This window comes from Amia ocellicauda, chromosome 2 (assembly GCF_036373705.1).
Source record: "Amia ocellicauda isolate fAmiCal2 chromosome 2, fAmiCal2.hap1, whole genome shotgun sequence".
Classification (NCBI taxonomy): Eukaryota; Metazoa; Chordata; class Actinopteri; order Amiiformes; family Amiidae; genus Amia; species Amia ocellicauda.
Window position 1 is genome coordinate 10,117,319 of NC_089851.1, and position 21,164 is coordinate 10,138,482.

General features: G+C 39.5%; 1 protein-coding gene across 1 annotated transcript; it reads left to right on the plus strand.

The window, feature by feature from the left end:
- The first annotated feature begins 284 nt into the window (after nt 1-284).
- On the plus strand, nt 285-20,913 carry LOC136764059 (mycocerosic acid synthase-like polyketide synthase). The gene is made up of 6 exons (XM_066717890.1): nt 285-385; nt 3,288-3,441; nt 4,264-4,424; nt 11,214-11,417; nt 12,917-13,098; nt 14,805-20,913. Exons 1-6 carry the CDS (start codon nt 331-333, stop codon nt 20,355-20,357), a joined length of 6,309 nt encoding a protein of 2,102 aa, XP_066573987.1. The 5' UTR covers nt 285-330; the 3' UTR covers nt 20,358-20,913.
- The last annotated feature ends 251 nt before the right edge of the window (nt 20,914-21,164 follow it).

Consider the following 21,164-nt stretch of genomic DNA (forward strand, 5'->3'; position numbering starts at 1 on the left):
CATATGTCACAGAGTAAGATATACCTGGAATGAGAACACTGCAGTAGCTGCACTACATTGAGCTGATAGCTACACCACTGTAATTAGTTGGAAAACATCAATAACGTATTATTGTTTCTCGTTAATTAAGATGTGACCCTGGGATGTCAGTGATTCAGTTGCTAACAGGTCCCACTCAGAATGCAAGATTGACATTTTAGTCTGATTGTATCTGCTGATTGCTAATTCTTCTGTTTCTTTGTTAATTCTTCTCTTCTGTATTTTTTTATATTCAAAGAGGAAAACTGACTGACTAAATTATTTTAGGTTCTGTTATGTGATGAAATAAAAATGGAAGATACTGGTGATATTGCAGTAGTAGGCATTGGATGCAATTTTCCAGGAGGTAAGCACTAAAGCATCATTACATTAAATATGTCTGTAATGAGTTTTGAATATTAGTAAAGACATTGTGTTTTAGATACAAATCAATTAATGTATTGGAATGAAAATAACATTGGTAATCCTATGTATTTGAAAGTGCTATGTAATTTAATGAGTAAATGGTACAGAATCCTGTCTTGAATATTCTATCATACAATTGTTCAGTGCTTCTTGCAATTCAGAAGTTAACATCTGCATTATTTTCTAGCTCTAATATCAGCTAGGTAAGAAAATAAAATACTGTTCAAAAATGAATATGCATACTGTACTTATTGTTGATAATTAACCTATGCTTTAGTCATTTCACCAATCAAAAATAAGATAGTAAAACTTTTCTATCTGTGATATACAATATGAGTTGATACAAACTAAGACATTTAGTTTACATCATAATGTGTTGAATGCAAAATGCAGCAACTCAGCAATACCACCCCCAGTTTTTAACAGGGTTGTTGTTATTATTATGATTAAGATTATTATGATGATTATTATTATTATTGTATTTCTTATTCAGGGCAACTTACAATGTGAGTTATACAGTACTGCTCTCCATAAGTAAATACAAATCATGAATCAAAGATGCAATTCATAACCATACTTTTATACACACACATAATTTATAATTTAAATGTTGTAAACGTGGAGCCTTGTGTCTTATTACTGAAGGGGCAACTGGAGCACAAATGTCAGGAAATCTAAGATGTTTTATGTCAGCAAGACTCAGACTACAGGTACACAGGAACAAAACAAGAAAAATGGCAAAATAAAACAAAACAAAAATAATAACTTGAATAACAAAATAAATACACACTCAATATATTGAGAGTGGAAATACAAACAAAACAAGCTAGAATTTCTTTTTTTTTAAGCAGATCCTCCCAGAGCCCATCCACTCGCTCTGACTTCTAACAATCTCCTGCTCCTGGAAAACTGAACCCTTTTATATAATTGGTACACCCCTCCCACTAGACCATAACATTATCTAACAGGGATACATGTTATTCACAGTAAAAAACGCTCAGGAACACTATTACAGATAACAGGATTTTGTATAGGTACATGTCAGTCTATTCTAAACAAATTAAGGGCAAGGAGTAAAATGGTAGATATACATTTCATGTTTACTTTTTACGGATACATTATTACCGACTCCCCCTTTCAATACACATCGCTTGTCTTTCCAAGACATACTTTCACGCAACCGTTGTCATTTTCCAAGATTAAAATATGCCCCATGTCACACAGTGTGCGCCCTGTATGCGATGGCTTACACTGATCAGCCATAACATTATGACCACTGACTGGTGAAGTGAATAACACTGATAATCTCATTATCATGGCACCTGTCAGTGGGTGGGATATATTAGTCAGCAAGTGAACATTTTGTCCTCAAAGTTGATGTGTTAGAAGCAGGAAAAATGGGCAAGCGTAAGGATCTGAGCAACTTTGACAAGGGCCAAATTGTGATGGCTAGACGACTGGGTCAGAGCATCTCCAAAACTGCAGCTCTTGTGGGGTGTTCCCGGTCTGCAGTGGTCAGTACCTATCAAAAGTGGTCCAAGGAAGAAAAAGTGGTGAACCGGCAACAGGGTCATGGGCGGCAAAGGCTCATTGATGCATGTGGGGAGCGAAGGCTGGCCCGTGTGGTCCGATCCAACAGATGAGCTACTGTAGCTCAAATTGCTGAAAAAGTGAATGCTGGTTCTGATAGAAAGGTGTCAGAACACACAGTGCATCACAGTTTGTTGCGTATGGGGCTGCGTAGCCGCAGACCAGTCAGGATGCCCATGCTGAGCCCTGTCCACTGTCGAAAGCACCTACAATGGGCACGTGAACATCAGAACTGGACCACGGAGCAATGGAAGAAGGTGGCCTGGTCTGATGAATCACGAGTTCAAGGTGTTGACTTGGCCTCCAAATTCCCCAGATCTCAATCCAATCGAGCATCTGTGGGATGTATTGGACAAACAAGTCCTATCCATGGAGGCCCCACCTCGCAACTTACATGACTTAAATGATCTGCTGCTAAAGTCTTGGTGCCAGATATCACAGCACACCTTCAGAGATCTAGTGGAGTCCATGCCTTGACGCGTCAGGGCTGTTTTGGCGGCAAAAGGGGGACCTACACAATATTAGGCAGGTGGTCATAATGTTATGGCTGATCGGTGAATATTTCCTTATAAAATCAGGTAAGAACATGTACATGTCTTTTCTCTTGCATTGTAAACAATACAATAGTATTTTCTTAAATGACAGAAATATAACAAATTTGCATTTGTAACAGGCTTAGCGGTATGTGGTTACTGGGAAAATGGTTTGTGCATAGTGCAATAGTCATTTAGTGGATTGTTTTTTTGGTTGTTTAAAGTGATGGAGGAGTGCTGTTCAATGTGAAGAAAAGATGATTTCAGCTCCTTCACATATGTTTAAAAAATTGGCAAAAACAGATGGAGGAGAATGGATTCCTAATGTGGTGCAGATCAAAGTCAGCGTAGAAATTTTGGAATGTGTGAAATTACATTCAAATTACACACCTGACAGGTTTGCCTTGATATTTCCTGGGAAAGTGTTATTTCCATATAAAGATCTTAGTTACCTGAATGGACTGTCAGGTTTTGGTTCAAAATTTTCTGACAACCCCTCCCCACAGACTCCACACCTCATCCACCAATGCATAAATCGACATTTATCTTTCAAATACAGGAACACATATACCAGTGTTAAAACTATCTTATTTGTAATTTGTAGAGTTCAATGTATTCATGAAAGATAAATCATGTGTTAACTATACTGTGTAATACAAATGTAGTTACTATCAAATGTAATTATTATAATTTTTTTCAAACTCATTTTGTTATTTTAAGGTGAAGGAATAGACAATTTCTGGAAAGTCCTCTTGGAAGGAAAGAACTGTGCTGTGGAGATTCCCAATGAGAGGTTCAACAGCGCTGCCTGGTATGATCCTGATGACAACAAGCCTGGGAAATCCCGGACTGCCAGAGCTGCTTTTATTGATGGGTAAGGGAGGCTATTAATGAACTATTCATATCATAGTGTAAGGAATCCACAGGTTCACAGTGAATCAATATGATGTTTATTACATAATGGTAATAAAATAATACAGAGATAGAGGAGATGCAGAGGATCCCAGCAATGGTTCTGAGCCCCGAGCAAAATAAATTAGTACATTTCCACCTCACCACTTCCGTGACCTTGCAGACAACTCTCAGAGACAGCAGGAAGGTTTGTTATCAATGTAGAATAAAAAATAAAAAATACCTGCACACTTACTACAGCTCCATAAAATAAAAAGTATTTATTTAGCCCATGCTTCACAGGTTTTTAGCAATGTTTCGATCTACCACAGAAATTCTTCAGGATATGGATCTCTGGTAGATCAGAATGTTGCTAAAAACCTCTTAATCATTGGCTATTTAGATAAGATATTTAGATGTGCGTGTGTTTAATCTTTTTTCTAACTGTTATCAATGTAACCATGAAAGTGTCAAGGCATGTTTTCAGAACTGAGTGTCTCTGTCTGCTACAGACTTCTCAAGACACAGAAAGAAAGGCAGATACACACAGTTATTGTATAAGACAACATTCATTAATCTGGATAAGTCCAATATAGTTGGTGATCAATACTAGAAATTCTCACAATAACTTAATCTTATATATCTGGTATGTATTGTGTGTATTGTGGTAGATCTTCCTGAAATGCTCATATAAACAGGCTCTCACGTATACTGGTATTTTAATGTATTTGAAGTTCAATTAAGTACATATTTTTTTCTATAATATTTTCACTAAAATGTTTGTTGACTTGTTCCCATGTTCCAGGTTGAACGCATTTGACCACAAGTTCTTTGGCATTAGTGAAGCCGAGGCTGGTTCCATGGACCCTCAACAGATGCTTCTCTTGGAGTGTACCTTCAGAGCACTGGAGGATGCTGGGATGCCAATGGAGAAGGCCAGTGGAACCAGAACAGGGGTTTACATTGGTATGTATCTCATTTTCTTAATTTAATGTTGATGGTGATTTAATGTATCTATCATTACATTAGTTCTATCTTACACATTATTGAAATCCTGGGAACGGCGGATCACAAGGCCTCAGTGAGTCCCTGGACTCCCGCTTGATCCCTGCTACAAAAGGAGGTCCTTTCCTGATCATACCAAAAGATGACGACTCAGAGCCCACACTCCCTGCCCATCCACTTTCAGTTGTTACTGTATTTTCCAGTACAGCCTGGCCTGACAGCCCTGCTCCTGATGTTATTGACTAGGGCTGTGCTGGTGCCTGCTGACCCCTGCCTCCCTTATTTGATTGTTTTCATTCCATTATGAGTGTGAACTTTGACCCACTCCTGTGGTGGTGTGCAGGTCTCTGTTGCTCCTGCCCCCCCTTTTCAGTTTGTCCTCATTCAGGAGAGCATGTCCTTGTGGCCCTGCTCCTGTGTGCTGATTGCTGGTGTTCGGGTCCCTGCTGGTTCCCTGTCACTTTATTCCCATGATAATGTCCCATCCCCCTTTCGGTAGTATCCTCTTACTCAGATAACCGGGGTTGAATCAGCAACCTATCGTTACAAGTGCAAAGTAAGTTTAGGAAAATCCAAGATTGAAAACCGGAGGCACTTCTTTACACAAAGAGTTGAGGCGATTTGGTATAACCTACTCTTAAAAAAATATATATTATTAAATTCTATTAAAGTACACTAAGTATGCTTCATATGAACTATTATTCAAAATTAACACTTTTAGTATACTTTTATGATACTGTCCTCAAATATACTTCGATGGTATGAACTTGATTCCTGATCTTAAAAAACAACAACAAAGAATACATTTTTGTTTTTTTTAGAGATCCAAGACAGTGTTCAGCAGTACAGATAAACAGAATTTAAAATTTTGAACTCCTAAATACAACATAATGAAATGCAATCAATACTAATGTTCATTACATGTATTTACACTCAGCAGTACCTTGAAGGTACAAAGCAATATGACAAAGTATTGACAACTGACAACTAATAGTTGCAAATGGCAGTGTTTTAATATAGAATAACATACCCACCAGTATATTCCCACCAGTAAGTCATGTTTATGCTCAACTATATCTCCTGCTACAGCACCAGTACACACGCACAGTGAAGGACCAACACAGAGACACTGACAAACATACACACACAAACCATGTAAAGTGGTAAAATAATAAGCTAATATACTATATGCACAAAAATTAGGCTCCTATACTTTTTGCCCAATAACTATTATATTGTTCTCTATCCCACTTCTGTGGCTGACTGATACACTCACTGCTAGACTCATAGGGCCCAATATTCAAACTTCGCAATTTCTGCGCAAAATGTGTGCTGCGCAAGATAAATGTGACTTGTGAGAGATATTCAAACATGGTGCAAATCTTTGCGCGACATTGGCTTTTTTCCTGTGTCGTGCAAATCTGTTTGAGCCACGCAAACCCACCTTCACCATTCCAGTGTTATTCCCACAGTTTGAGCAGCTTTGAGCATTTATTGGATAAATGCGCGCTGCAAATAATGCTCATTTGTATATTCACTCTAATTAGGGCTTTTACGCAAATCAAATTCGATTGCACTATGCTCATGTTTAATGTCGTCTAAAAAATACATTTGCATCTCATATTATCAATTATAGAATCATTACCATATGCTAATAGGGTCACAGTATTAAAGGAACAGGACTCTGCAGGTGGATGAATGAAGGCAGTGTGCTGGACAGAGGTGGGTGCCATGTTTCTGCACTCGTTTGTTACGTTTTAAGCATTCTATTATTTGTACATTCATATACACTCACCTAAAGGATTATTAGGAACGCCATACTAATACTGTGTTTGACCCCCTTTCGCCTTCAGAACTGCCTTAATTCTACGTGGCATTGATTCAACAAGGTGCTGAAAGCATTCTTTAGAAATGTTGGCCCATATTGATAGGATAGCATCTTGCAGTTGATGGAGATTTGTGGGATGCACATCCAGGGCACGAAGCTCCCGTTCCACCACATCCCAAAGATGCTCTATTGGGTTGAGATCTGGTGACTGTGGGGGCCAGTTTAGTACAGTGAACTCATTGTCATGTTCAAGAAACCAATTTGAAATGATTCGACCTTTGTGACATGGTGCATTATCCTGCTGGAAGTAGCCATCAGAGGATGGGTACATGGTGGTCATAAAGGGATGAACATGGTCAGAAACAATGCTCAGGTAGGCCGTGGCATTTAAACGATGCCCGATTGGCACTAAGGGGCCTAAAGTGTGCCAAGAAAACATCCCCCACACCATTACACCACCACCACCAGCCTGCACAGTGGTAACAAGGCATGATGGATCCATGTTCTCATTCTGTTTACGCCAAATTCTGACTCTACCATCTGAATGTCTCAACAGAAATCGAGACTGTCCAATTTTGGTGAGCTTGTGCAAATTGTAGCCTGTTTTTCCTATTTGTAGTGGAGATGAGTGGTACCCGGTGGGGTCTTCTGCTGTTGTAGCCCATCCGCCTCAAGGTTGTACGTGTTGTGGCTTCACAAATGCTTTGCTGCATACCTCGGTTGTAACGAGTGGTTATTTCAGTCAAAGTTGCTCTTCTATCAGCTTGAATCAGTCGGCCCATTCTCCTCTGACCTCTAGCATCAACAAGGCATTTTCGCCCACAGGACTGCCGCATACTGGATGTTTTTCCCTTTTCACACCATTCTTTGTAAACCCTAGAAATGGTTGTGCGTGAAAATCCCAGTAACTGAGCAGATTGTGAAATACTCAGACCGGCCCGTCTGGCACCAACAACCATGCCACGCTCAAAATTGCTTAAATCACCTTTCTTTCCCATTCAGACATTCAGTTTGGAGTTCAGGAGATTGTCTTGACCAGGACAACACCCCTAAATGCATTGAAGCAACTGCCATGTGATTGGTTGATTAGAAAATTGCATTAATGAGAAATTGAACAGGTGTTCCTAATAATCCTTTAGGTGAGTGTATATGAGAGAATGGCTTTAGCAATTACATGTGCACTTCAATCTTACATCACACACACACACACACACACACACACACACATCCATGTAGGGGGGCTCACGTTGTGTATATCTGGCATCAGTCCAGACTGTGCAGTACATTTGAGTCTGGACACATCCCTAATGCACACCTCTTTAGTAAAATAGTGTACACCTCTATGCCATTCTCCTGACAGGGCATACAACGAGGTAGTATTGCAGTACAAACACAATATTGTGGACGTAGTACTAATAAATATTACACAATACCCATAATTGTCTGTATGTACAGTGGGGGAAAAAGTATTTGATCCCCTGCTGATTTTGTACGTTTGCCCACTGACAAAGAAATGATCAGTCTATAATTTTAATGGTAGGTGTATTTTAACAGTGAGAGACAGAATAACAACAAAAAAATCCAGAAAAACGCATTTCAAAAAAGTTATAAATTGATTTGCATGTTAATGAGTGAAATAAGTATTTGACCCCTTGGACTTAGTACTTGGTGGCAAAACCCTTGTTGGCAATCACAGAGGTCAGACGTTTCTTGTAGTTGGCCACCAGGTTTGCACACATCTCAGGAGGGATTTTATCCCACTCCTCTTTGCAGATCCTCTCCAAGTCATTAAGGTTTCGAGGCTGACGTTTGGTAACTCGAACCTACAGCTCCCTCCACAGATTTTCTATGGGATTAAGGTCTGGAGACTGGCTAGGCCACTCCAGGACCTTAATGTGCTTCTTCTTGAGCCACTCCTTTGTTGCCTTGGCTGTGTGTTTTGGGTCATTGTCATGCTGGAATACCCATCCACGACCCATTTTCAATGCCCTGGCTGAGGGAAGGAGGTTCTCACCCAAGATTTGATGGTACATGGGCCCGTCCATCGTCCCTTTGATGCAGTGCAGTTGTCCTGTCCCCTTAGCAGAAAAACACCCCCAAAGCATAATGTTTCCACCTCCATGTTTGACGGTGGGGATGGTGTTCTTGGGGTCATTCCTCCTCCTCCAAACACGGCGAGTTGAGTTGATGCCAAAGAGCTTGATTTTGGTCTCATCTGAGACCACTTTCACCCAGTTGTCCTCTGAATCATTCAGATGTTCGTTGGCTTTCTTGAGCAGGGGGACCTTGCGGGCGCTGCAGGATTTCAATCCTTCACGGCGTAGTGTGTTACCAATTGTTTTCTTGGTGACTATGGTCCCAGCTGCCTTGAGATCATTAACAAGATCCTCCCGTGTAGATCTGGGCTGATTCCTCACTGTTCTCATGATCATTGAAACTCCACGAGGTGAGATCTTGCATGGAGCCCCAGACCAAGGGAGACTGACAGTTATTTTGTGTTTCTTCCATTTGCGAATAATCGCACCAACTGTTGTCACCTTCTCACCAAGCTGCTTGGCAATGGTCTTGTAGCCCATTCCAGCCTTGTGTAGGTCTACAATCTTGTCCCTGACATCCTTGGACAGCTCTTTGGTCTTGGCCATGGTGGAGAGTTTGGAATCTGATTGATTGATTGCTTCTGTGGACAGGTGTCTTTTATACAGGTAACGAGCTGAGATTATGAGCACTCCCTTTAAGAGAGTGCTCCTAATCTCAGCTCATTACCTGTATAAAAGACACCTGGGAGCCAGAAATCTTGTTGATTGATAGGGGATCAAATACTTATTTCCCTCATTAAAATGCAAATCAATTTATAACTTTTTTGAAATGCGTTTTTCTGGATTTTTTTGCTGTTATTCTGTCTCTCACTGTTAAAATACACCTACCATTAAAATTATAGACTGATCATTTCTTTGTCAGTGGGCAAACGTACAAAATCAGCAGGGGATCAAACACTTTTTTCCCCTCACTGTATGTAGGTCATTACAGAATCAAACATAATGCAATTATGTTCATTACTGCAGTGCTGTGTAGCCACAATATCCTTGGTGATTTACATAAGTAAGCTATTCATTAGCTTAATCTGTTTATTTTTATCTTTTGAAAATAGTGCTTACAGTGTGCTTCTGACAAAGCTAATGGATGATTTATTTATTTATTTTACTTAAGCGTTTTTAAATTCAGTGCATATTTGGATGCCCTATTATTATTATTATTATTATTATTATTATTATTATTATTAATAATAATAATAATAATAATTTTATTAATTTTGTTTGGCTGAATTCAATTAATGATCCACTCTAACTGGATATCAATCAGTGAATTTTCCTTGCAATGTCATACATCTGCTAAGAATTCACAGTCCCTGAACCATGTTATTGAAACACAGTTGTAATTAAGAGAAGTTGTGTAAAAGCCTTATCGATCGCCTTATAATTGTTCGTTCTACTCTGATACCGTTTAACTTAAATATATATATATATATATATATATATATATATATATATATATATATATATATATATATATATACAGTGAGGGAAAAAAGTACTTATTTCTCTCATTAACATGCAAATCAATTTATAACTTTTTTGAAATGCGTTTTTCTGGATTTTTTTGTTGTTATTCTGTCTCTCACTGTTAAAATACACCTACCATTAAAATTATAGACTGATCATTTCTTTGTCAGTTGGCAAATGCACAATATCAGCAGGGGATCAAATACTTTTTTCCCTCACTGTATATATATATATATATAATTTAGAAAAGGGGAAAAAACACAGCAAAAAATAATTATACCCTGTACTGATTAGTTGTATATGACTCAATTACTGTAATTAGTCACAAATAAATGTATAAATTAGGAAATAGTAAAATATGTGTGTGTGTATGTCCTATGACTCTATGATAAGTGCATCTTCACCTATGTCAGGGTTACTGTTGCCAAGTGTACAGTGCAGCATTACTGTTGAAATATGCACGGACAGGCTGGATGCTACTAACTGTGTTTCCTATGTAAGTATGTATGTATGAATATGCCATTCAGTCAAAAAAGAGTGTTTGGAACTTGTTCTGGTGCAGCACATATACAACCATATATAAAACCAGAGCCAGCCCCACACTTCCCATTGTTGACTGTCTGCTGAAATGTTGTTGTCCAGGAGTTGTCCACTGAAATAGTGCTATGCACAGAGTTAATGCCATCCTTTTCAAAGTGTTATTTTGTGCATCGCAAACCTGTTTTCTGTGTGTGCTACGAATATAGCGGGAATCACACATACTATCAGCCACTCAACCCATTTTGTGCCTTGCATACAATTAAAGGGTGAACGGCGCAGAATGGATTGTGCCATGCAAATGTGCATTTTTGCATGATAGTCATTTGCGCCTCGCACATACCTCTGTGCCATATGCAAACCATACGAATATCTAGCACATAGAATTCAAACAAAACTGCCTCATCATATGGCCTCAGAGTAGTGAAGCCACTAATAAGAGATAGAAATCCAGTATACTCAGCATACTCTAAGGCAGTGGTAGGCTTGCACCCCATGACCACCTAACCATCACCCTCCAAAATAATAAATAAATAAATAAATAAATAAAGTAGTATATTTATGACAACTGCTTTTTATTTTGTATCAATGCATTAATCTCTTAATACATTGTTGATATATATATATAACTGCATTATATTGCTCTTTTTAAATTAAAATGTAGCATTTGAGGCTTTTGATTGTGGTAAAAGGGGTATGTTATTTGACAGCCAGACTTGCAGCCCACTGATTAATTTAGGTTACTTTCCACTGTTCTAAAGGATGGATTAATATAGGCCTATTCACTAAGCTTGTTAATTTCCCATAAATACAATTTTCTTGCAGGTCTCATGAACAGAGATTATTTAGGTATGATAAACAACAGTCCCAGCACAATCAACCACTACACAGGCACAGGGACAGCAATGAGCATCACAGCCAACAGGATCTCCTACACCTTCAACTTCACTGGGCCCTCCTATGCCTTAGACAGCGCCTGCTCCTCCTCCCTTGTTGCTCTTCACACTGCCTGCCAGGCCATACGACAAGGTAACAACACTCTTTATTTGACTGATATGTAAACAACAGTATTCAACATTTACAAACTGTAAATAGCTTTATTTTGTATTATCTTTTCCAAAACTATATTAACTTCATATGATATTTTGCAGTCCTTAGTGTAATTGTTCAGTCAAGCTCTGCAGACATTGCCCTGTATTAGTTCTGAATCAAACAAACTTTTTGCATGGATTCCAAGGGGCTTGAGATGGAGAGATCAGCAGAAGGTGAGGAAGAGTGGGGGAAAAACAGGAGATCCGATTTGGAGAGGTTGAGCTTGAGGTGGTGCGAGTGCATCCAGGCGGAGATAACAGATAAACAGGAAGAGATGCGAGGATGTGCGATGAGGGGACTCAGGGAGCGGGTGTAGAGAGAGAACAGGAGGGGGCCCAGGACGGAGCCTTGGGGTACGCCTGTGAGGAGAGGTTGGGGGGTGGATGAGGAACTTGGTAGGTCCAGTCGCTGAGGTAATATGCTGATAGGGCTACAATTGAAAATGCATTTGCACTCCCATTTTCTGTCAATGACACAGCCCTGTCCATGTTTTGTTTGTGTTAAGAAAAGCTGCATGGTGTTAACTTTTTGCACCTGAAATGTTTGATGAATCACTACTTGTATAGGCAATGACATGCAAACTCATTTTATTTTTAGGATTTGTCAGATTGTGGAAAACGGTCACTATTTGACATGCCATGACATCACTCAGTTGTCAGGAAAGACGAAATCCACATTTGATTAATCACAAACAGTTTCTAAACCATTCTTAATCCATAATAAGGGTTTTTTAAATCGACACTTTCATTAATAGGGCCCATTTTCATTTTATTTTCATTTTTTGATTGGCTCAAGGTGAGCTGACACTATATTCAAAGGCAGAATACCGAATGTTTTACAACTGGATTGTGCATGCACTCACTGATGACACACGTGTAACGTCAAATGATAATCCGTCTATTGTTCTCACACATGTACAACTCCCTTTCTAGCACGTTCCTGCAAAACCAGCATGAGAGCTGTACACTTTAACCCACTGTATTAATACTAGCTGACGAACAGTGTTCCTTTTTTTTAGTGACTTCCACCCACAGTGTCTCTGCATGTTCCTGTTAAAGATATTATTGTACCTGGCAGGTATTCACGGCTCAAGGGAATTTAAAAATGTTGGTAACTTAGGGCCTTAGGAAGTGTTAAAATCACCCTCCATAAATATAAACCTCAGTCACACTTGCACCTAATTCAATTAAATTAAATATATTTGTCAATATATTCCTGGCTATTATTCTATTATTCAATAGCATTTTTTATGAAATAACATGAAATAACATATAACTGTTTGTGATGTGTTTTTACCTTATCCACAAACACTAAACTTTTGCAAAAAAAAAGATTTGCACTTATTTATAATAAAAATATAGTAGATGCATTCATATTGGGGTATGTATACTTTCCCCGATAACATACATTTAATATATATTGCTGTGTATTTCCAGGGGACTGTGAAATGGCAATTTGTGGAGGTGTCAATTGCATCATTGAGCCTCGAGTTTTTGTCGCTCTCAGCAAAGCCAAAATTATCTCGCCTGATGGCACCAGCAAACCCTTCTCCAGAAAAGCAGATGGTTATGGAAGAGGGGAAGGCTGTGGGGTTGTCCTACTTAAGCCACTGGGAAAGGTAAAGTTTACAACAAATTACATTTAAGTTTAATTAATGTTTAAAATCTACTGTTGTATGCAGCTATGTGCTGAATAATCAAGTTAGAAAATGAATGTTAGTATGAATGAAGTAGTGTTTTAGGGACATACATCTCGTTTATGAAATTGCAATCATGCAATTGTTTTGTAAAGAAAACAAAAATCTTGATTTTTTAATAATTGAGATATACACTCACCTAAAGGATTATTAGGAACACCTGTTCAATTTCTCATTAATGCAATTATCTAACCAACCAATCACATGGCAGTTGCTTCAATGCATTTAGGGGTGTGGTCCTGGTCAAGACAATCTCCTGAACTCCAAACTGAATGTCTGAATGGGAAAGAAAGGTGATTTAAGCAATTTTGAGCGTGGCATGGTTGTTGGTGCCAGACGGGCTGGTCTGAGTATTTCACAATCTGCTCAGTTACTGGGATTTTCACGCACAACCATTTCTAGGGTTTACAAAGAATGGTGTGAAAAGGGAAAAACATCCAGTATGCGGCAGTCCTGTGGGCGAAAATGCCTTGTTGATGCTAGAGGTCAGAGGAGAATGGGCCGACTGATTCAAGCTGATAGAAGAGCAACTTTGACTGAAATAACCACTCGTTACAACCGAGGTATGCAGCAAAGCATTTGTGAAGCCACAACACGTACAACCTTGAGGCGGATGGGCTACAACAGCAGAAGACCCCACCGGGTACCACTCATCTCCACTACAAATAGGAAAAAGAGGCTACAATTTGCACAAGCTCACCAAAATTGGACAGTTGAAGACTGGAAAAATGTTGCCTGGTCTGATGAGTCTCGATTTCTGTTGAGACATTCAGATGGTAGAGTCAGAATTTGGCATAAACAGAATGAGAACATGGATCCATCATGCCTTGTTACCACTGTGCAGGCTGGTGGTGGTGGTGTAATGGTGTGGGGGATGTTTTCTTGGCACACTTTAGGCCCCTTAGTGCCAATTGGGCATCGTTTAAATGCCACGGCCTACCTGAGCATTGTTTCTGACCATGTCCATCCCTTTATGACCACCATGTACCCATCCTCTGATGGCTACTTCCAGCAGGATAATGCACCATGTCACAAAGGTCGAATCATTTCAAATTGGTTTCTTGAACATGACAATGAGTTCACTGTACTAAACTGGCCCCCACAGTCACCAGATCTCAACCCAATAGAGCATCTTTGGGATGTGGTGGAACGGGAGCTTCGTGCCCTGGATGTGCATCCCACAAATCTCCATCAACTGCAAGATGCTATCCTATCAATATGGGCCAACATTTCTAAAGAATGCTTTCAGCACCTTGTTGAATCAATGCCACGTAGAATTAAGGCAGTTCTGAAGGCGAAAGGGGGTCAAACACAGTATTAGTATGGTGTTCCTAATAATCCTTTAGGTGAGTGTATATGGGGGACTCAGTTGAAAATACTCTTATGATAGGTTGCATAATGTTTTTAATGCATATTTAAATATAAAAGAAACAACTTTTGTAAGTAAAACTAATATTGTTCTGGTCAGTTATTTATACTGTAAGATCTGCATACATTGTATATAAAGAAATGCTGATTTAAGCTGACAAATATTCCAAGCACCTTTTTTCAGATGTAATTTTAATGTATTTATCTTTAAAAAGAGTAATGGACACATACACAAAGTGATTCACCTCCTCTGTAAACAGGCTCAGAAGGATTTTGACCATGTGTGGGGCATCATAAGCAGCACTGCCATTAATCAAGATGGCCGCACAGTCACTCCAATCACCAAGCCCTCCGTCATCCAGCAGGAAGAGCTGCTGAAAACCATTTACTGTGCACAGATTGACCCTTCACATATCCAATATGTAGAGGCTCATGGGACAGGAACCCCTGTAGGGGATCCTGCAGAAGCAGGCAGCATCTCCAGCATCATTGCCAAAGCCCGACCCCAAGGATCACCAGCTCTTTGCATCGGCTCTGTGAAAGGTAACATTGGGCACACTGAGGCTGCAGCAGGCGTAGCAGGGCTCATCAAGGTACTGTTGATGATGCACCATGAAACCATTGTCCCCTCACTGTTTTATTCTGAAGACAATGCAAGCATCGATGCCAAAGTCCTGAACCTCAGAGTGCCCACCACAGCAGTGAAGTGGGAAAATAGTGGGCCACTGGGAAGGGCTGCAGGTATCAATAACTTTGGGTTTGGAGGCACCAATGCACATGCTGTTGTGAGACAGTACAGACAAAACCATGCTGTTAAGGCAGAGGTTCACAATTCTCCTAAATTATTTGTGCTGTCTGCAGCCTCAGAAAAGTCTTTGAAAATGATGTTGGAAGACACAGTCCAAAGAATCAGCAAAGACAACAGAGTGAACCTTCCAAATCTGTCCTATACATCTGCATGTAGGAGAAGTCACTCAAGACTCAAATACAGAAAAGCCTTTGTTGCATCTTCTCTCAGTAATTTAACTGAGCAACTTAATTCTGCAACAAAGAAAAAGATTGTTCCATCAAAAGCAGATCCCCGACTAGTTTTTGTGTTTTGTGGGAATGGGGTGAGCTACAGAGGCATGTGCAAGCAACTGTTAAAAGAGGAGCATGTTTTCAGAGAAAAGGTGAAAGAGGTAGAAAACATTTTCAAGAATTTCAAACCCATGAACCTCTTAGAAAAGTTAGAGAATGATTATGATAACGATGATTTTTCTAAACCAGATGTTGTCCAGCCGCTCCTCTTTGCCATTCAAGTTGCTATTGCCAGCCTGTTAAAGCACTGGGGTATCAAACCAGATGCAATACTTGGGCACTCTGTGGGAGAGATTGCTGCGGCCCATTGTTCAGGATTACTTTCCCTTGAGGACGCAGTTAAAGTAATTTTCTTCCGTAGTACTTTGCAGGCTAAGGTGACTGGAGGGAAAATGCTTGTTGTGAGCAATATAGCAGTGCCAGAGGTTTTAAAGTTGCTCCCTGACTATTCAGGAAAACTTTGCCTTGCTGCCTTTAACAGCCCTCATTCATGTACCTTCTCAGGGGATGCAGATGCTATAGAAAGTCTACATCAGATACTGAAAACCTCATTCCAAACCAAGAATTTGTTCCTCCATGTTTTGGATGTCCCAACTGCATACCACAGCCACATGATGGATCCCATTTTGAACACGCTAGAACAAAGCATAGGTCTCTTAGAACAGAAAGAAATGGAAGTGGAGTTATTTTCCACAGTAACAGGGAAGGTGTGTTCCTCAGGGGATTTTATAACAGGTGAATACTGGGCCAGAAATGTTCGAAAACCTGTTGAATTTCAGCAGGCAGTGAAAGCTACAGCCAAAGAGGAGAAGAATGTAGTATTTGTAGAAATAGGTCCAAGAATGTCACTGCAAAGAAATATAATGGAATCTCTAGGGAATGACACTAGGGTCCTGCCATCTGTACAGCCAGATGGAGACCATAAATCACTGCTTACTGTTGTGTCAGATCTCTTTGCATTGGGCTTTAAAATCAACTGGGAGCAAATTTACTCTGGACATGATACAGTGCCAACTCCTTTCCCAAAGTATCAATTTGACTGTCTCATGACAGAGCTAAATGTTGAAACAGAAGAGCAAGACAATGAAAGTGTATCAGGATCTTATCACCCTGTCCTACGCCAAACAAGCATAAACAGTAAAGAATTCAGCTGCAACCTTTCATCTGATACAGTAGCTTATATTTACGAACATAAAAGCCATGGTGTAGTCATACTCCCTGCTGCCTTTTATGTTGACTTGGCATTGTCATCTGTCATGGCCAGTATGAGACCAAGGGTGCCTCTCAACTCATTGCAACTAACAATTCGTTTCCAGAGCCCATTCATTGTAAACCAGAAGTCGCCAAAATTGAAAGTGCAGCTTGAACCAGCAGAGAATGAGACTTTATTTAAAATAACGTCTCCTTTAGCAACTTATGCATCTGGAACTGTTGAGTGTAGAAACGAAAATGCACCTGAAGGATACTATATCTTACTGGACTCTGTGTACAAGAGATGTACTTCGCTCATACAATCAGAAGAGCTCTATGTAAAACTTTGTCAGGCAGGGTTCCAGCACACCTCAGTTTTCAAACAAGTTGGAGATGTCCACTTTGGAAAAGAATTAATCGAAGCTGTGACTACTGTTAAGGTCCCAGAAGAAATTCGGAGCCAATTGCATGACTATTGCATTCATCCTGTTGTGCTGGATTATTTTATGCAGGTGGTAGGTCTTGTAGAACCAGAAGCATTGATTGGAGGAGACAGGTTTCCTTCGGCCATGGGTAGTTTGACAGTCTCAGGGCCATTAAAGGAGGAAATGGTGCTTTATTTGAGAAGAACCAAAGATACACCAGAGTACTTTGAGGTGTGTGGCTGCATGGCAAGCAAAGAAGGCCTTGTTTTAGTGGAGCTTACCAATGTAAGGATTAAATATGTAGGAAACAGTTTATCTGTGGTTGAAGAGTTCTTTTTTCACAATGAATTAAAGACATTGTCAGAGGATTTAAACCGTGGTCGTAAACCCAAATTCTTAGTCTTTGCAGACCAGTTAGGACTAGCCAAAGCCCTACAGCAGCATCTACACCCAAAGTCTGAATACATTTTTTACAAAGATTCTGAGAAAATGTTAACCCATGAGGTTCATGAATTATTTTCCAAATTAAAGGTTGACAGGGATTATGAAGAGGTTTTGTTCTTGTGGGGGATTCAAAACCTCTCTGATTTGAAAACTGAGAAGGTTCTGGAGCACTTGCTCAGCTGTTGTGAGGTTTACTGTCTGATTGTCAACAAACTAAGGGAGGAAAACTCCTCATGTGTCATCAGGACTATCACCTACCGATCGTCAGAGAAAGTGGTTGATCACATTAGTCCAGGGTTTGTGCTCTCTGGCCTGACAAAGGCATGTGCTGCAGAAATTCCAAGTCTTTCTTTTCAGTGGATTGATATTGATTCTGTAACCAGTGAGAATATAATCATGTTGGCTCAAATTGTTAATTCATACAACTTCCACATATATCCAGAAATTACCATGAGCAAAGGTCAGGTCTACAAAAATGAAATGACACGTACTCCCCCAAAAAACACAGGCAGCACTCAGAGTAAAGCTCTGCCTTCAGATTCAGTATGTTTCACCCTGCAAACTGCTGATCCATACAGCATGACAAGCTTGTGTGCAAGTCCTTCCTCTGACGCTGAGAAGCATGCTATGACACAAACAGTAGAGGTTCAGATTAACAAAATATGTGTTCATTCATCAGATTACTTTCCTGTCAGCCTGTCTGCTTTGAAATACGGTCAGACAATATATTGGAGTAAACATGCATCCGAAAGCCACAAACTTTTAGCACTTGACTTTAGTGGTACAGTTACAACTGTGGACTGTAATGTCAAGAAGTTGAAAGTTGGAGATCCCATTGTTGCATGTTACCCTATTACAGCATTATCCAAGGTCAGAATTCCTGAAGCCATATGTTATAATGCAACGAAGGTGCCCATTCTAATGGATGTTCCTTGCCTATCCTTCTTTATACTGGCCTGGGAAATCATAAATCGAGCATTACCCAAAATTAATCAAGAGAAAAAGTTGGGTATTATCTCCACTGTATCAGAGTCATGTCTGCAGAGGGTTCTGATACTTGCTGCAAATCAATCAGGATGGGTTGCTTCAACCAATGTAAATAAGTGTGATGCATTTGTTCTTTTGCCTCCATTTGATGCATCCTCAGTTGCAAAAGCATGCAGTGTTTCCAGTGCCAAACATATAATTGTAGTGTGTGACAGCCAGTTGCGACTGGCACTCTCTCAAAACTTATTTCAAAATGAAAATGCCTGCATTCAGACCCTTCAAGTAGCCAATGTTTTCCAAAAGGCTTATCTCAAGAAACAGAAAAAACAAATCTATCACTGGATTAAATCAATGCACTTGGACAAGAGATCTCTAGATCTCCAAAGTACCATCTTCCAATGTCCAACATTTGGAAGTTTTGACTTTCTGCCTCTTGAAGAGTCTGAGTCGTATTTCAGCTCCAAGACCATACCTGTAATTGTGCTGGACAAGACATCACAAGGCAAGCTTTCTGACATTCCACTACTGGAGACAGAGAAACAGCTTTTCCACAAACATGCTGTGTATATAGTGACAGGAGGGCTCTCAGGTTTGGGGTTTGAGACAGTGAAGTTCATTGCTGTGCGAGGAGGGGGCTGCATTGTCATTCTTTCTAGACGTGCTCCTTCACCTGAGATGCAGCTGGAGATTAATAATCTACAGGAAGATGCTGGAGCCTCTGTTATTAGCTTGCAGTGTGACATTTCAGTTCCTGAGCATGTTATGAAAGCAATCCATGTTATTGGTCAGACATTTCCTTCTTTTCCCATCAGAGGGGTTTTCCACAGTGCAGTCGTTTTACATGATGGGTTAATTCAAACTCTAGACAGATCACACTTTGAGAAAGTCCTGAAACCTAAAGTTAATGGTGCCTTGAACCTGCATTACGCAACTAGGAACTGTAAACTAGACTACTTTGTTTGCTTCTCATCTATTGCGTCTTTTATTGGAAATTCTGCGCAAACAAACTATGCAGCAGCAAATTCATTTCTGGATTTGTTTTGCCATTACCGTAGAAACCTTGGGCTTGCTGGGCAGTCCATTAATTGGGGGGCTTTGAATCTGGGGCTCCTTCTGAACAAGGAGCATTTGCAACGATTTCTTGAGGCAAAGGGAATGATGCTCATGGCGCTGACAGAGATTCTTGAAGGTCTTAAACAGTGTCTGATGATCAATAATCCCCAGCAGGTTGTGTGCAAATTTAACTTCAACAATTTATCCAATCATATTTATTCTCAAAACACCTCACTAAAAATACGGTTGTACCCTGTGGTGAAAGACATGGTCAAAGTTAGTAATCAAAAAGTAATCGAATCTCAGGCTGAACAGACCACCTCCATCTCCTCGGTCGATGAGTATGTTAGGTCTCTGCTCTGTGAAGTAAGCAATGCAGATATTGATGATTTAAGAGATGACACAGCACTTTCTACATTAGGCATCGACTCCATGTTAGCAATGACTCTACAGAACCGCATCTTTCAGGAAAGAAAAGTGGATGTTCCCGTTGTTAAATTACTGGACCCAAATGCAACAGTATCTTTTTTAGCATCGGTGGTTCAGGAAGCCAGACAGGGAGCATCTCAGACAGTGGACATCTTCTTGAGCAACAGTGAGACTCAGAAACAAAATGAGTATACAGAGTTCTAGTTCTGATTCTAAATTTTAAAATGACTCCTAATCATTTTATTTTTGTATTTTATTTTTATTTTGCCAATGTGCATTTTCTGTTTACTGTCAGTGTGTAATGTATTTGACATTAAGACAAACTGTCGAGGGAGCATTGAAACTGCCCATTGTGAACTGATTGAGAGGCAAAGTAGCAAAGTGGCCGTGTGTGTGTTTTTCTGTTTTTTTCAATAAGGAAATACTGGTGATCTATGTGGTTTGTATAATAACTTTGTTTAGCACACCACCTGTCTATAACTGAATTAAATATGACTTTGAAATGTAAACCAACAAAAGCTTAAAAAAAAGTAAAATCTTTGGACATTTTAACAGCATGTATAATTACAGACATCTACACTTTTCTATTTTCTTGGATGCAATATAATAGCATTCAGTATAATTTGCCAATCTGTATTTTATTTTGTATTTGGTAGTTCAAAGACTATCAGTTACTGTTAGGAATTTAAGCCCAGAAATCATAAGAAGCAATATTATATAATTTCACTAGAACAGATTGAATGACATGTATATGAGATATAAGGACATTGATTTAAAATGTATTGTTATATATTAGTTGACATTGTGTTGAATTAAGTAATTAAATCCAAACATTTGTAAAATATAATTAATAAATTGGAATGAATCTGAGAAAGTGACGTTGTGATTTGTTAGCTACTAAAGTCACTAAAATGTGCAACAATTAGTTTCAGTGTAGTTCTGCTTTCTAGAATGGATTTCAAGATTTTGCTGATCGATATGTGTACGCCTATATATAATTGTCCTTTTTCA

What these genes read in the sequence shown, in the direction of transcription:
- LOC136764059 (XM_066717890.1), top strand. Translation starts at nt 331, where the DNA reads ATGGAAGATACTGGTGATATTGCAGTAGTAGGCATTGGATGCAATTTT. An exon ending in CTGCCAGGCCATACGACAAG is followed by an intron (nt 11,418 to 12,916) that starts GTAACAACACTC and finishes GTGTATTTCCAG; the next exon opens with GGGACTGTGAAATGGCAATT. An exon ending in TACTTAAGCCACTGGGAAAG is followed by an intron (nt 13,099 to 14,804) that starts GTAAAGTTTACA and finishes CTCTGTAAACAG; the next exon opens with GCTCAGAAGGATTTTGACCA.